Genomic DNA, 17,954 nt, shown 5'->3' with positions numbered 1-17,954 from the left:
AGGCGATTATCGCACTTATTATCGTTTTTATCAAATATTAAATTACAGTATTGTCAAAAATGTGGTATCACAAAAAAAAAAAAATACACCAGGACTAAATAACAATGGCATGTGTTGGGTGTAATGCATTACTAATTAATTACTATAATATAATTACTTTTTCATAAAAAAAAATAAAAATAAAAAAATAAAGTAACGGATTACTCTTAATTTCTTAGTAATTTAATTACAGTTACTTCTGATGTAATTGTGTTAAATACTGTATAGACTATAGAACAATTCTATATAAAACAATAGTGAATTTCAAATCTGAAATTTAACGTCTAATGTTAAAATTGATGTTTTCTAATTTTACGCTGCCCCCTTCAATTCTTTGGTCAGTTCATGAATCATTTATTTTTATTTAATTGTATTTATTTATTTATTTTTCTCGCCTTTTGCTCCCCAATTTGGAATGCCCAATTCCCAATGTGCTCTAAGTCCTCGTGGTGGCGTAGTGACTCGCCTCAATCCGGGTGGCGGAGGACGAATCTCAGTTGCCTCCGCGTCTGAGACGTCAATCCGCGCATTTTATCAGGTGGCTTGTTGAGCGCGTTACCGCGGAGATGTAGCACGTGTGAAAGCTTCACGCTATTCTCAGCGGCATCCACACACAACTCACCACGCGCCCCACCGAGAGCGAGAACCACATTATAGTGACCACGAGGAGGTTACCCCATGTGACTCTACCCTCCCTAGCAACCAGGCCAATTTGGTTGCTTAGGAGACCTGGCTGGAGTCACTCAGCACGCCCTGGATTCGAACTCGCGACTCCAGGGGTGGTAGTGAGCATCTTTGCTCACTGAGCTACCCAGGCCCCCCATGAATAATTTATTTGAATTTATATGATTTATTTTAAAGAATTAAAAGAACAGTTTCATGTCTATCCTTGTACTTTTTATCTGGTCGAGGTTGATGAGGGTTTATTAGTAATAAGTAATGCAATTACTTTTCAGACAGAGTAATTAGTACAGTAATCCAATTACACTGTAGAAGATGTAATTAGTAGTTACTAGTAATTAATTACTTTTTTAGAGTAACTTACCCAACACTGTGTATGGTATACCAGAGATATTAAAATGAGGAACATAATTCCACACAGTGAACAGAAATATAGTGCTGGGTCAATATGACGTTTTTCTATCGCACAGGAACACTTGGTCTGTCACAGTTTCTTCATGTTTAAAATATATTTTTTGTTTACCTTCTGGCATTTTGATACTCAATGTCCTCCTTATGATCTTTGACACCATTAAAACTAAAACATGGTAAAAATTACAAAATGCAAGAGCCAGAAACATATTCAATTACATAGCCTGTGAGTTATCTGTAATCTTTAGGGTCAAATTTTTTAAGGGTTCAGTCTGAACTCTGGTGGGCGTGCATTGGACATAATTATGCTTCTTTTCTTTTTTTTTATTATTAAAGGGATAGTTCACCAAAAAAGGAAAATTCTCTCAACATTTACTCACCATCAAGCCATCCCAGATGTGTATGAATTTCTTTCGTATGCTGAAAACCATCCATACATTCTACAATACAATTCAACTGGGCCGAAAACTTTGAAGCACAAAAAAAAAAAAAAAAAGCACATAAATCAGAAACAGAATCAGCTTTTTTGCCAGGTATGCTTACACATACAAGAAATTTGTCTTGGTGACAGGAGCTTCCAGTGTACAACAATACAATACAGCAAAAAGACAGAGATAATAATAATAATAATAATAATAATAATAAATAATAATAATAAAAAATTTATGAATAGAAATAGAATTAAAATTTAAATTTAAATTGGATAGAAAATAAAGTATATATAGAATACACTATATATATATATATATATTAAAGGCAGTATAAAAGTAATACATATGACTCCAGTGGTTAAATCCATGTCTTCAGAAGTGATATGATAGATGTGGGTGAGAAACAGATCAATATTTAAGTCCTTTTTTAAAACTATAAATCTCCACTTTCACTTTCGCTTTCACATTCTTCTTCTTTTGTTTTTGGCAATTCCATTCTTTGTGTATATAGGGAGGAGAATTTATAGTAAAAAAGGACTTAAATATTGATCTGTTTCTGACCCACACCTATCATATCACTTCTGAAGACATAGATTACACCACTGGAGATTTATGGATTACTTTTATGCTGCCTTTATATGCTTTTTGGACCTTCAAAGTTCTGTCTTTTTTGGGTGAACTATTCCTTTAATATTTCACTCTTCCTATGCTGTAGGGGACATGACCATTATTAAATCTGCAGCTATAGTAAAAGTAGGTACACCACAAACAACAATTCAGAAACATTTATATGTATAAAAGGTTTTGCAAACATATAAATGTGCTAAAAAGTCACTGTTATTCTTTAAATTTTTAATTTAGGTAATCCTTAATTGTTTAATTTCATCAAATAAACACAGCGTCATAAAATACCTCCTTTTGATGGTAACATTTGATGACATCTGTCACGCCAACTGCCAATCTGACTGCTATAGGAATTTGACTGGTGCAGCTGTGTACGTCTTATTAATACTTTATAGAGACTATTAATACTAGAACCAGACAATATGTTATTTAATGGTGTAAGTCCCTGAGATCAAGAGACCAATCATATTTTTCCTCATACAGTAGATAAACCAAAACAGGCCAGGATCTCTGGATTTCAATGCATAGATAAAAATATAAAACATTCAGAATAAGCATAGCTAACCTGCTGTCATAATTATATGAGGTACTTTTTTGTCTCAGTAAATAAACAATCAATAATAAATGGCGAAATATTCGATCATTCTGATTGAATTGTAATAGCTATTATCGCACTCCTGGCGGCAGCAATGTCCACATATTGTCTTTCTTAAGTTTTTATTATTTTCTTCTCTTCTATTTTTATTATTTTTTTGTTCGCTTTCCAAAAAGTCTTTAAAAAAAACATTTAAAAAAAAACAAGCAAACAAAAAACAAACAAACAAACAAACAAACATTAGTATACATTTTATAGACATTTTTACTTGCATAAAAGTGCGTGAAATAGCTAAAAAAATTAACAAGGAACATAGTTACATTAAAAAATAAATAAAATAAAATCTAACGAGACGAAATAAAGCAGAACAAAACGAAACAGTACAAAATAAACATAAATACAACATTGAAGTGGGACTGATGGGCACAAAAATAAAATTTTGTTTATTAAAAAAGAACGTAATTTAGCGAAACAACATAAATAAAATCAACATAAATATATAATTTAATACAAATATAATAATTTAAAGATCAAACTGGGCTGCCGTTGCACCCTACGTCACTTCCGATTATGCCATTTTGCGGTTGTGTATCAGTCTCGAGCTGCTGCTGCTGCGTTTCCTCACCGAACACCTTTAATATAATCTCACATTTCAGAATAAAACGGTCACATTAAACCGGTAAAATGTCAGATTTTGACAGCAACCCCTTCGCGGACCCGGACTTTAGCAACCCGTTTCAGGTAATGCCTTATAAATGCTGTTTTTCGCTTGTGTTTGCGTTATTTAAATGAAGTCACTCAGTTTTCTGTTAATTTCGATTCTTTTTGTAATAAAAAAAAAAATCCATATAATCACAATGTTTGTAATGAAAAGGACTGAACCGGTTCTCAAGCGGTCAGCGGTGTGTCGATATGGCATCAAAGGTTCTGCTTATGGTGGTTTTAATATTATTATTGTCATTTTGAAGGTTCTGCTCCAGTTCTGTAGTACTATTTCGGTCTAAAACTAGCCTTTAATTAACTTTATTTGTATTGTATTTCACCACTTTTAACATTTTTTCTCTATTATGGATTTGTTATGATCAGTGTTGGGTACGTTACTCTAAAAAAGTAATCAATTGCTAGTAACTACTAATTATATCTTCTACAGTGTAATTAGATTACTGTACTAATTACTCTGTCTGAAAAGTAATTGCATTACTTATTACTAATTACTTTTTAAAACCCTTATCAACCTCGACCAGATGAAAAATACAAGGATAGACATGAGATAATAATAATAATTATTATTATTTCTCCCCAATTTGGAATGCCCAATTCCCAATGCGCTCCAAGTCCTAGTGGTGGTGTAGTGACTCGCCTCAATCCGGGTAGTGGAGGACGAATCTCAGTTGCCTCCGCGTCTGAGACCGTCAATCCGCGCATCTTATCAAGTGGCTTGTTGAGCGCGTTACCGCGGACGTGTGGAGGCTTCACGCTATTCTCTGCGGCATCTACGCACAACTCGCCACGCGCCCCACCGAGAGTGAGAACCACATTATAGCGACCACAAGGAGGTTACCCCATGTGTCTCTACCCTCCCTAGCAACCAGGCCAATTTGGTTGCTTAGGAGACCTGGCTGGAGTCATTCAGCATGCCCTGGATTCGAACTCGCAACTCCAGGGGTGGTAGTCAGCATCAGTACTCTGGAAAAGTAATTTAATTACAGTAATTAATTAATTAGTAATGCATTACACCCAACACTGGCTATGATTATATTAAGATGATAAAGACTTTAAATCTGGCTTTGCGTTCAGTGTTTTCAGTTTTATTTTTATTATATTAACAATTCAGAAACATTTCTATGTATAAAGGGTCTTGAAACACATTAATGTGCTAAAAAGTCACAGTTAGTCTTTTAAATTTTAATTTAGTTAGTCCTTATTAGTTATTACATTTGCAATCAGAACTACATTGATCAAAACATGGCAGCATTTGTTGTTTGCATAATGCACCAAAGCTGGTGATCTGGTGGATCTTGTCGGAATTACACTGCTTTGTAAATTAGTTATACACATCTGCCATCTGCCTTGTTTTCTTTTTTTGTTTTTTTTGTTTTTGCCATTGTTTTCCTTGTCCTATTATTCACAGGTTCAGATGTGAGTCTTTATATTTGACATTACAGGTGTAACAGCACAGATGGGACGGGACAGGTCTTTAGGTTATAGAGAGACAAATGCTAATTCATGCACAGCAGATTGTGACTCATGAACCATCTCTCTCTCCCTCATGTCCAGTGGTCACAAACTACCAACACAAACCCCCTTGTTATTTGCCATTAGTACCGCACATCCACATCATCAGCAAAGAAAGCTGTTTGCCTCCTCAAAAGTGTTTATGTTAAAGCTTGTCTGGTAAATCATCATTGAATTGCCCAGAAGGAAACAAGGTATTTTGTTAGGTGATCAGCAGTAATGGTATGCATCCCGTCAAGGAGTTGCCTTGGAAACTCAACACCAGTCGGCCGACTGTATCGGGGCATGTCTCAATAATTCATGCAGTCTCTTGATTGCATTGTGTTACTGACGCAGGGCTTCAGTGCATAATCTTGCTAGAAGTGAACATTTCGCTGTGATTCTCACTGCTTGACTTCCTGACCTCATGTTTTACCTCATGAGAGAAAATCGGTCAGATATTTACATCAGGGTTAGGCCTAGCCAATCACAGACGAGTGGTGGCATTTGGTTTTGGTTCTTCTTAGCCAATCAGCACTCAGATAGAGGCATCCTCATTTACAGCTGGTTGTTGTTTGAAATTGCAGAATGATAGTTCCAATCCTGGATGCTGATTGGTCAATACTTTGTTAGAAATACACACTCTTACACACTTGCCCAAAACACTTGTACCCCTAGCTGTTGTGTATCTTATTGCATATATGGATGTTTTTTAGCTTTTAGCACTGAACTTAAAGTCTCAAACACTTTTTCACACGGTCACTATTTTTTGTTATTCATGCATCACAGGAGATTTATGCCATTTTTGTAAAAACTAATTTCTCTGAAAGTAAATGAAAATTCCCATCATAGTCTGTTTTCTAGCAAATCTCCAATTCTGTGGTGGAAATTACATTTTTAATATATATATATTTTTAAATGAACTTCTATGTCTTGCTTTGGCTTATTTCATAGCTAACATTTGATGTATTCGAAATACACACAATTAAATAATAATTTTTGTGCATAATTTGGCAAAATTGCAGTTTGATGGGAAATCACGGCCAATAAAAATATTCTGTTTATATTTATCTTGATTTTTTTTTTTTTATATCTAGCATGCTTTATTATTGACTTTTTGTCAGCTTAGTTAACAAGTAGGCCATCACTAGCTTTTTTAGGGGCAAAATTGTTTGTATGGTGGAAATGAAGCCACGACTGTGGGACAGGGCTGAGAAAGCGCTTATTCATTAGCATAGCAGTGTATGTGTGATTCTCTGCATGCTGCAAAAAAGATTGGCCCTGATTCTAGAAGCTGATCACATGGTGGCCAGTCGATCGGTGCACCCCTACCAAAATATAAATGTTTTTATGAGACCTTCCTATAAAAAATAAAATAAAACATAGAGGGTTGAAATCTGTTCGTTTTAAAGGGGTCAAGTCATGAGGAATAAAATTTTCCTTGATATTTTGACACACAAGAGGTCTTTCTATAATAACATACAGTAAATTTCAGAACTCAAAATTTAATCCCAAATGCAATAAAAGCATGTATTGAAACCAAGCTGCAAAAACGCCTCATTCTCTACTTCTGCGACTACTCTAAGTCACTAGTAGGGGTGTAACGATCCATCGATCCAATAACCAGCGATCCAGTGTTATCGATACAATGCGTAAATATCGATATAGACATTTTTTTGAGATGTACCTTTATTTTAATACTCTCATGTCAGCGACATTCGTACTCATTTCCATCAGGCGTTGAAGCAACCTTATTACGTTCATATTACTCCTTAAAATGTGAGCTTTCATGACAAACACAGAGCGGCTCACATGCGCAATTAATTCGGGCTTCCATCGATATCGTTGCACATGCGACCCATTTGAATTTTACATGAGAATTTGCTATTTTAAAGTACCATGGAGAAGTTCAACCATCATGTGAAACATCTTGATAACGTCGACATTCTGAACAGCACTAATGAGGGAAATAGAAACATCTGCTCAGCTCCAGCATCAGTTATAAGACTTTACACATCTACACATCAACACCTTTACTAACATTTATCCCAGTTAACCGTAACAGAATTTTTCATTACAACTGTGGAAGTTGTAGCCAAGAAAACCACGGATAGTTGGAAACAAGTCATGGGTATGTACGTACTTTGAATTGGATTAAACTGAAAAATTAGCTGTCATCAAATGATTGATTACTTATGTGTGACTTTATTTTTTATATTATTTATCTTATATAATTTTTTTCAACATCTGAAGTACCTTATTTTGTTGTGGATGTTCCAATGTGGATACAGAGAGCTGAATAAAATAAATTATATTTTGGTTGCATTATTTGGGCAAAACATTTTTTATTGATTGTGTAAAATAGGCACATAATATCGGAATATCGATCGCAGGTCCCTGAATCATATCGCGGCAGACTTCGAAGTATCGACAAAATCGGATCGCAGGCCAAGAGAATCGATACAAGATCATATCGTGATTAAATGTCCAATTTACACCCCTAGTCACTAGGGAGCCCATTAATTCATGACCGCCTCTACAGCGAAAAAACATCAACGCCTACTTTACATCATCACACCTTTGGCCCCGCCCACTGGTGCTTTGGTTCGTAAACTGAGAGAGAGCAGGACAGACAGGCGTAGTGTGGCCTAACTATTCCTGAACACCAAAGGGGACCCATCTGGACTAATTATTTTTGTACATAAACATGCATTAGACAAACATCTTTGACTGTTGTCATGTATCTCGGGCTGCTTTTAACCCTCCTATTGTGTTCAAGTCATTTTTGATCCAGAAGAGGTAGATAATAATTTTTAAATACCACATAGTTTTTAATATGGGAACCAATCTAAATTCAGTCAAGACTATCAAAATACACATAATAAATTTTTTCAGATTTGTTAATAAAATTGTTTCATCTTTTACATTCTTGGGTCAGTTTTGACCCAGGCAACAATTGTGGCTTTACACATGATATTGTGTAGATTTTTTGTACACCTATCAATTAGATTTTTTTCTTATAAGCACTTAATTAACATTTTGCTTCTTTTCCGTACTCTCTCACACACTTTTTGTCTTTCACTGGGACTGCATCTTGTTTACAAAAATACACATACAGTCAACACACAGACACACACACACATTCTAGTACAAAACAGACATGACAGATGCAACTTAACAAATAAACTAAATGAAAAGTACTACAGCCTAAAGGGGGTGTGGCAAAATTTAGTTAATGCACACATTAGTCTAAATAGGGTTTGAAAGAGGAAATTGTCCATATGTTACTCTGCAGCCATCTGATGAAAAACCAGATTACAGCATACTCGTACATGAACATTTGGCAGTTCATACAAGTAAATAGAATACATTTAGCTTAGAAACATAGTAAAGAAGTATTATTGAGTTGTACAGTTTTTTGATGATGTTTAGTTGAAAAAGAATATGTTGTATTGCAGTTATGAGTCATAGGAAATTTATTCAAATTACTAATAATTCTCACATTAAATGTTAATATAAATTGTATATTATGTTATTTTTAAATACAATTTCACAGAAATGTTGATAAAAAATATATCTTCAGATGTATCACATTGGTTTTGCTGTAGTTAATGTATATTTTGAAATCTCAAAGAATTTCTACATTTTATTATTTAAAAAAATGTGTCATATTAATAACTTCTATATTTGTCAGTTAACGTGCCAAAAAGATCAAACATTTTACATGTATGAACAGTTAAGAACTTATTAATGACTTACAATATAGTTCTAGATGAAAACCATCAAGTTATGAATGATAAGCTTGAAAGCTACCGGGTCAAAATTGACCCGCGACTGCAAAAGGTGTATTAAAAAGATGCGTGTCAAGTTATAACTCTGAAAAGAAGAAGCCATTCTCTTTGATTCAGCTGCTCTGCTTCTTGCTGTGCATCCTTCTGCTCATATGCACTATTTTTAATTGTTTGTGTATGATAACGTGCACTAGATGGATGTCTTTGACCACTTTGATGCATTTCAGTGCTAGGGTTACGTTTGTTTCACACTCATGTTAACATTGGTTATAGATTCAATTACTCTGACGTCTCACCGCAGGAAACCCCGTTTCCGCAGATTTCAATGGTGGAAATAGGCAGCGATACAGTTTAAATAATCTTTTAAGCTTAATAGAATGTAAAAATGTATTTTAATGTTAATAAAAGTTATTATAAAGGAATATCTGTGGTTTACAGTGAAGAAAGTATGTGGGTTCTTTTCTGAAATATCGGCAAAACAAGTTTAAACTTGGTTCAATGAGCCTGTATGATAATGTTGGACATGTAACAGGTTGATGATTACACATCCTCACATGTTTAACATGCTTCTAAAGCCTAAGAAATGTGATAAATAAAAACTACCACTAGACATGCAATATGTGTCTTTACAGCTTAAATTATTAACCCATATACAATAAATAATAATATTCTTCAGTATGAACATATTTCATATCAAAACTTAATAACAGCTGTTTTCGATTGAACAATATTATTTACTGCATTCAAAATAAATGCCAAGACTTCATTTTAGCAGTATGACATTATTTTTATTCACTTATCCTTTCACAAATGGTAGTCCATGCGCTGCGGTGGTGGAGACGGGATCTGTTCCTCCCATTATATCTTATATGGTGATCTTAATCAGATAATCATTAGATCATATTTGACCTCATATCTGTCACAGTGACAGCACTTTGGAAATTAAAAACAGCCGTTTGCGATCAGAGTTTGCGTGGTTTCTTCGTAAAAAAAAAAGTTAATATCCACCAACAGCTGCTGTGGGTCAGTTGGGTCTAATAGAGCAGATGCGATAACAATGACGGTGGCCCGTGAATTATCATAATTTATGTAAAATCCGGAGTTTTTCCTGATGCAAAGATCTGGTGGAAATCTAAAGACACCCTAATCTCCAATAATCTGTGGAAAACGGGGTGTTTCAACCCCAAAAACAGCACTTTTTGGACAGTTTCAGTGCAATTTGAGCGAAGCGCCCATAGACAGCAGTTCTTTTCTGGGCTACCAAAAGAACCAGGAGCAGGGCGGAGCATTTGTTTATAAACAGTAACTTCATCTATAGAAAGAGTGGAACCAATGTTTTCTGAATTCGCACCTTTTATGTAAATGTGGATAGTGCTTCATAAAGGGCTAAGGGCGTATATCAGTGCTGCACAGAAATTTTTCCCAGAACGTTCTCATGACCCGGTAGCAACTCTTCCACGGCCCGGTACTGGGTCACGACCCGGGGGTTAGGGACCTCTGGTTTAACATATTCGGATGCAATGTGTTGAATGTGCATTATGTGTATACCGTGAAATGTAGTTTTTTTATTGTTGTGGAGCTTGTTCATTTTCTTCCGATTGAGATTCAAATATGGCTGTATTTGAGGGGCTGCATGATGCTAGCTAATCAGAACAGTGGGCGTGTACATTGAAGCTTTAAGGAGGTGCTTAGGCCAAAATGGAGGGGTGGAAAATGATCATATGTTACTAAATTATGACTGTTTTGGTGCAAAATAAACTTCACTAACATTATCAGTGGACCTCAGGGAAGATAATAAAAAAGAGCATTTCATGACCCCTTTAATAAAAATCCACCCCTGCCCATAAATAGAGACTATTTTGTACCCTATATTTGTTTATATGATTATATGCTGCTATAGTTGTAGCTTACTAAATGGTCAAATTATTTTGTAATCCCTTTTGCTCACAGAAACATGTGCACTGATATTCAAGACAGGTTTTATTTGTAACAGTCAGTCAAAGTTGATGCATTAATATGGAATTCAACTGCTTAGATTATTGAATAATCATCAAGGGTATGTCATATATCCTCAAGGAATATCCTGCTATTTGGTAAAACATCTAGAGATTTAGAATATAGATTAACTGGTAATTTAACTTCTCAAGAAAATAGAAACTGTATTTAAGCTATTAAGATGGTTTTATTAGCGGTTTAAAAAATGTCTCATTGCCCAGTGTACTGTTTGACAAACATTAAGTTAAACATTTGTTGACTTTAAAAGCACTCTCTGAATAAAACCCCAGAGTAAATAGTCTTCATTCTGAATGTAGTCCTGATAGAAACGTGTGATGCTGTCTCATCAACAAGTGGTGAGATGTGCTGTAAGATATTGCAGAACTGGTGCATGGGGTGTGTATGTGTGAAAGAGACTGAACAACCACAGTTGCAGTGGCCTTGACTATGCCGTTTCAATGCAGCTTATAACAATGGTTTCATGCAACATCTCAAACCGTCACCTCGTACAACTAGTCAGCAGTAGGGATGATAAAATAATTTTTTTCAACGTCGAAGCTTATGAGATGCATTAATATTCATGTTATCCAAATAATAAGATCGTTAGTTAAAAAAGGATCGATATTCTTGATACCACATCAGTATCAAGTATTGATACTTTAGTATCAGTCCGCCCATCCCTAGTCAGCAATGTGTGTGTGTAGGCACTAGGGGTGTAATGGTTCAAATTTCTCACAGTTCGGTTTGTATCACGGTTTTAGGGTATTTGCAATATTCAGCAAAAAAATATTACTGCCAAATCCAAAGAAAGAATACTCTATTTGGTAACAAACACTTCAACAGGTTTGCCCTTAATAAAAATCATTGTTTTACAGTAACCATAGTTTAACTATGGTATTTGTTGTAAAAACCTAGTAACCACAGAATTAACATGGTTACGGTCATGTTTACTATATATAGTAAAATCATGGTTACTATATGGAATCTACAGTATTGTTGTAAAACCATGGTTAATTGTATCAAAACTATGATTTCGTTAGGGTCTTTAACTAAAACCCTTTTCTCTAATTACTAAATCAACATTTGTACTTAATACCTGCACTATGGGGCCTGGGTAGCTCAGTGGTAAAAGACGCTGGCTACCACCCCTGGGGTTTGCTAGTTCGCTAGTTCGAATCCCAGGGCATGCTAAGTGACTCCAGCCAGGTCTCCTAAACAACCAAATTGGCCTGGTTGCTAGGGAGGGTAGAGTCACATGGGGTAACCTCCTCGTGGTCGCTCTAATGTGGTTCGCTCTCGGTGGGGCGCGTGGTGAGTTGAGCGTGGATGCTGCAGAGAATAGCGCGAAGCCTCCACACGCGCTACGTCTCCGTGGTAACGCGCTCAACAAGCCACGTGATAAGATGCGTGGGTTGATGGTCTCAGACGCGGAGGCAACTGAGATTCATCCTCCGCCACCCGGATTGAGGCGAGTCACTACGCCACCACGAGGACTTAGAGCGCATTGGGAATTGGGCATTCCAAATTAGGTGAAAAAGGAAAAAAAATAAATAAATACCTGCACTATTACGCTACATGCATCAACATAAAATTCATTTCAAACTCTACTGCAAATATATTCAGTATTCAGAAGCTGTACATTACTATAGAAGGAACTTTGCTATTAAAATGGATACGAGGAATGTTGTGATGTGGCTCGAGTGTTTTAATCATACACAGAAATGGCATATCGTTGGCAATGAACACCCCAATCGCTTTAGTAATTGTTACTAAAGTTACAAAGAGTGCCTGCTTAAAAACGAAAGGGAGTGTGTGAAGTTTTGGCTCATCTGCGGATCTGTGCACGCTGCACGCTATCTTTGCCCAGTGATATTGGCATAAGTGATCATATGTCGATGTATTACCAGTATACGGTACTCGTGTCGAGCGACGTCTGCAAACAGTGCCTGTTTTGTAAAAGTTTTTTGATCATCGCTGTTGTAATTGACTGCAAAAACAAAATGTTTCCAGACAGGAGATTTGAATAACGCAAGGGGCTTTTCAATCAGCGGCTCATTTTCTCAACTTGCCATTTTCAACTACACATAACGCATGCAGAACAGTGATGTCATCAAGTTGACCCACGTGAAACACAAGCGGAGCGTCTCCATCTACAGATCCATTCAGGTGCATTAGCGGAGGTTGTAACTGTGCGTGTCTGTTTGATGCTTTATTTTCTTCGCAAAACCTTGTGCTCCAGATGCGTTAATAAACTTGAGGTGAACCCCGGTGCCAATGCTTACCGAAGCATGGGTGGCGAACCGTACCGAGAACCGTTACACCCCTAGAAGGCACACATGAAGTGTTACCGCTGTAAGAAAGTAGGCTGTCTAAATAAGGTCTACCCTGAAAGCCCGTTTTATTCTCTGTCACTCAGTAACGAGTAATGAGCACGTAAGAAGAGAGTGGGACCTCTATTGATCTGACTAGATGGATGTTTCTGGAGGTTTGGACTGCTCTGCAGATGCAGGAGAACCTGTTACAGTGAGCACCTGTCACTGTGTGTGTGTTTGCCTTATTCAGAGTGTTTGTCGAGGGAGTGATGACTAAGAAGAGTCATTTCAGTTTCTCTCTTTGTCAGTACAGGAATGGTACAGTCACATGATGTTTTCTCTGAATGAGAGTTTCGTTATATCAGACTCTGATCAGAAGGGTTTCCACTCAGATCTACAGTATCCTATTGTATTTCTCAGAATAAACGGCTGTCTTTAAGAACGATCCCTTGTGTATACATGTCAGGACGTTGTTTTGTTTCCTCTTTGTTCTTGTCCATCAGAGTGGGTGGATGGATTCGTTATTGCATCTTGCCTGCCGTGTTACGTGGAAGCAGATTTCATTGAAATACCAATGAGATAGGAAAGCTGTGTACTAATTCGTATGCTAGCGGTACTATGTCGTATGTAAATGAGGATGTCCCAGATCATAAGACATTGCAAATTACACACCAAAGGTGCCTGGATGGTGTATTGTTTCCAGAGGTTTGTGGACAAGGAGTTTATGATGATTCTCTTTTTGTTTTCAGTTTTAATTGTTCAAAAATCTGCAATTTTATAATTTTTTTCAAGTTATTTTAGAAACCTTTTATGAAACTGTACGAAGGCCTGAGTATCGAGACAATCGATTCAATTAGCTAGATTACGATTTGATTCGATTCTGATTAATTTGGGTATAATTCAGTTATAATGTTTTGTTTGGTTCCATATGAAAGTAATTTCTAGAATTTCTATAACGCAACAAAATAATTACTAATTTGAGTAAACATTGCTTAAAATTATGGAGTAATTATTTAATTCAAGTAAACAGTCAGTAACAAATTGAGAACAGAGAAACAAATTTCAAGCTATAGAACAAATACAATTAAATTAATATTGCGTGTTCAGTACAAGTTAAGCTCATTCGACAGAATTTGTGACAATATTGATTACCACAAAAGTGAAAATCGAGGTTACAGTGAGAAACAATGGGAGTGAATGGGGACAATTTTTGGAGAGTATAAAGGCAGAAATGTGAAGCTTATAATTTTATAAAAGCACTTACATTAATTCTTCTGTTGACACTTGTGTACTATTTGAGCTATAAAGTTGTTTAAATCATTGTTTTTGCAGGATTACACAGTTTACACCATTACATCGAACAACGTTGTAAAGTTTGAAGTAAAATTGGCAATAACTTTACTCAGAAAAGGTTAGTAAGTGATTTTATCACACTAAAATCATGTTTACACACATATTGTTTACATCCTGTGACTTTTGAAACAGTGAGTATTTTAACGTTTACAGATTCACATCATTCAGTTCCATTGGAAGTGCCTTACTGTAACACAGACTTTAAAGAAAAGGTCAAAATATTTTTTTGGGGTAATCAACATTATGCCACAAATGCTGTCAGTTGAGCTTAACTTGTATTAAACCCGGAATATTACTTCAAGAAAATATTGCAATATTGCAAACCGCAGCAATGTCAAGTGTAGAGCCGAGGAGGGCGGGGCCGGGCTGGAATGAGACACACCCGGTCCCCAATCAGCCTGATGGGGCGCGCGAGGGATAAAGGCGGCCGGGGACGACAGTTCGAGAGAGAGAGAATTGCAGGCAGCGGTACTGTGTGTTTTTGTTTGTGTGTTTTGTTTAAATTGTTTATTAAATTATTATTTATATTAAGCCGGTTCTCGCCACCTCCTTTCCACTGAACCCCCTTACATCAAGTAAGTAAACATCAGAAATAAAAAATAAAAAAGTAACTATTTAAATAACTGGTCTTTACTGTATAATTATAATACATAAATATTTTTTAAAGCTACTTAAGTTATCCAGCCGAGAGCAGGAAGTGGTTTTCTCATTTTCTTGTTATTGTTGTTGATTATCTTTTTTCTCCCCAATTTGGAATGCCCAATTCCCAATGCGCTCTATGTCCTCGTGGTGGCGTAGTGACTCGCTTCAATCTGGGGGCTGGAGGACGAATCTCAGTTGCCTCTGTGTCTGAGACTGTCAATCCGCACATCTATCACGTGACTTGTTGAGCGCATTACTGTGGAGACATAGTGCGTGTGGAGGCTTCATGCTATTCTCCATAGCATCCACGCACCCCACCGAGAGCGAACCACATTATAGCGACCACGAGGAGGTTACCCCATGTGACTCTACCCTCCCTAGCAACCGGGCCAATTTGGTTGCTTAGGAAAACTGTCTGGAGTCACTCAGCACGCCCTGAATTCAAACTCACGACTCCAGGGGTGGTAGTCAACGTCTTTACTCGCTGAGCTACTCAGGCCCACGTTGTTTGATTATCTTAATATTAACGACATACTAGACAGCGGCAGGCAGGGTTTGAAATAAACACCCGCTAACCAGCCATATGCCTGTAAAAATTGGCAGTGGCGGGTAACTGCGTCACTCTTGTCAGCCACTTTGGTGGGTGAAGTTTTCAGGGTTTTTCCTGCATTAAAAATTCTTTGAATATCAGGCAACTTGGAGCCACTGGCGAAGCAAATGTAATGTTATTCATGCCTCTCATAACTTGCATGCGCCTCTGTGAGGGGCCGAGTGAAGCAGGCTTTCGCGCGAACCACAGCAACGCACATTATGCTGGATGTCCACTGGCGTGTGGTGAGTGAACTGAAACAAGCCTCGCTCACGAGGTGGATTCTCGTTGGAATTAAATGAAAATGAAAATATAAATAATTGCCAGTGGACACGTACGTTCAGCGTGCTCCAGAGCGTAACTTGCGTGAATTAGTCTGGCTTTACTCGATATGGGCGGACAGCGGAGACCATAAAACGTATGTGACCCATTTGAATTCTACAGAGAACATTCTAATATAAAGCTTTATATGGAGGAAATCAACCCCCTCAGTACTAGACATCCCCTTCATTATAAACGGCACTGACGAGGTAAAAAGAAAACAATTAAGACACTTGATCAGCTTTTAAAATACACATCATAATCCTTACTAAAATGTTTTGGTTTTTGGTAATGCTTTACAAAAAAAAAATTTCCTGCACTAACTGGCAACTTAGTATAAGATTCATAATTAATCTATTAGACTGAATTTATTAAACTTTATTTTTATTACAACTGTACAAGTTATAGTTAAAGGCTATAAGTGTTTATTACAAATATCTTTATTATCAACAGTAATGAGGAGCCATCCATGGTCTTACCTGTGCTTATGGCCTTATCATTAAAATGCCACTGTTAAACAATGGAAACTTTCGTAAAATCAAGTACAATTTAGAATGAAGGGATTAAAACTTCTATGAATTATGGACACATTATTGATTTTCCTCCTGTTCTAACTGTCCATTCTAAAGGTTTCTAAAATCATGAGGCTTGTGTCCTGCTAAACTAAATCTTGTTCAAATGTCCAAACAAATGCATGCAGTTTCAGTCTCCAGTTACCGTTATCACTTTTTTCGAGGCGGGCGTTTTGGCTAGTGGAAATATTGAGTGGCTAGTGACCTTGGAAACTACTAGCCACAGTGGCTTGTGAGCCAAAAAGTTAATTTCAAACACTGGCGGCTGGTCTAGCAGGCTGATTTTACACTTCAAGTCCGATATTTTGATACTGATACACTTTTTTTTGTCCAGCTGTTTACATTCAGTTTAGACATAAATGACTGTGTTTACATTAGGAAGTGACTCAATGAAGCCCACGTACCATATAAGCCCACTTACTGTTTTATTTCGAAATATAAAAAAAGACACAAAGCAAGAGAGAAAAACAATTGTTGCAGAGGAAATGCACACATTTGTTGGTATCATTTGACTTATTTATTTGGAGCCAATCAGATGTTTCGTTCTTGAGTTATTTGGGAACATGTGCTACCACTGTTCAGCACCCATTTTGGAAGTAGCTCCAAAACTTCACTGTTTTTGATGACCTCAAAAAAGTAATTTTTCTGGAGTCAGATGAACAAACCAGGCGAGGAATGATAAAACATTTAAAATTCAGAGATTAATAAACCAAATAATAGTTGATATTATTTATTTTCTTTGTATTTAACAGCAATACTTTGTATGGTTCAATTCCCACAGCCATCACCATTGTGTCCTTGAGCAAGGCACTTAACTCCAGTTTGCTCCAGGAGGATTGTCCCTGTAATAAGTGCACTGTAAGTCACTTTGGATAAAAGCATCTGCCAAATGCATAAATGTAAATGTATGGATTTGATGAGTTTCTGGAGCTCATGAAGGACACTGCCTGAGTGATGCTCACAAAGATAGATGCAGTAAAAGAAAATAAATCAATAAAAACTGCTGATAAACACATTAAATGGAAATATTTAAGAAGCTTCTTGAGCTCAAACAAGAATTAGTGGTCTGTCTGTAATTATAATCCAGAACTATGCCTTTGAAAAGCCTGTTTCTTCAAAGCTTAAAAGCAGAATAATTATTTTATCTATTTAAAGAATAATAACAAACATGCTCTATGCTAAAACATGCTAGCAGCACCTAGCTAAGTGTTAAAACCTGCTAGCAATGTCTAGCTAAGTGCTAAAACATGCCAACAACATGCTAGCAACATGCTAAAAATACTAGCAACACCTAGCTAAGTGCTAAAACATGCTAGCAGTGCCTAGCTAAGTGCTAAAACATGCTAACAACATGCTAGCGACATGTTAAAAATGCTAGCAACAC

The 17,954-nt window shown here is 36.5% G+C and overlaps 1 protein-coding gene across 7 annotated transcripts in view; it reads left to right on the top strand.

Annotated features, from left to right (window-relative positions):
* The first annotated feature begins 3,371 nt into the window (after window positions 1–3,371).
* Window positions 3,372–17,954, top strand: part of LOC127429268 (secretory carrier-associated membrane protein 1-like) — a 129,543-nt gene continuing 114,960 nt past the window's right edge. For 5 of the 7 annotated variants that reach the window (XR_007895251.1, XR_007895248.1, XR_007895249.1 and 2 more), the window contains exon 1: window positions 3,372–3,522. Coding sequence is in view for 2 of the 7 variants with exons in the window: in XM_051678210.1 (XP_051534170.1) it covers window positions 3,466–3,522 (57 nt within the window). In the remaining 5 variants the exon portion in view is untranslated. Of the gene's footprint in view, window positions 3,523–14,425; window positions 14,505–15,838; window positions 15,923–17,954 lie in introns of those variants that run through there. The other 2 variants (XM_051678213.1, XM_051678212.1) reach the window with 2 other exon arrangements.

This window comes from Myxocyprinus asiaticus, chromosome 38, assembly GCF_019703515.2.
Source record: "Myxocyprinus asiaticus isolate MX2 ecotype Aquarium Trade chromosome 38, UBuf_Myxa_2, whole genome shotgun sequence".
Taxonomy (NCBI): Eukaryota; Metazoa; Chordata; class Actinopteri; order Cypriniformes; family Catostomidae; genus Myxocyprinus; species Myxocyprinus asiaticus.
This window is presented reverse-complemented; position numbering and strand designations above follow the sequence as displayed.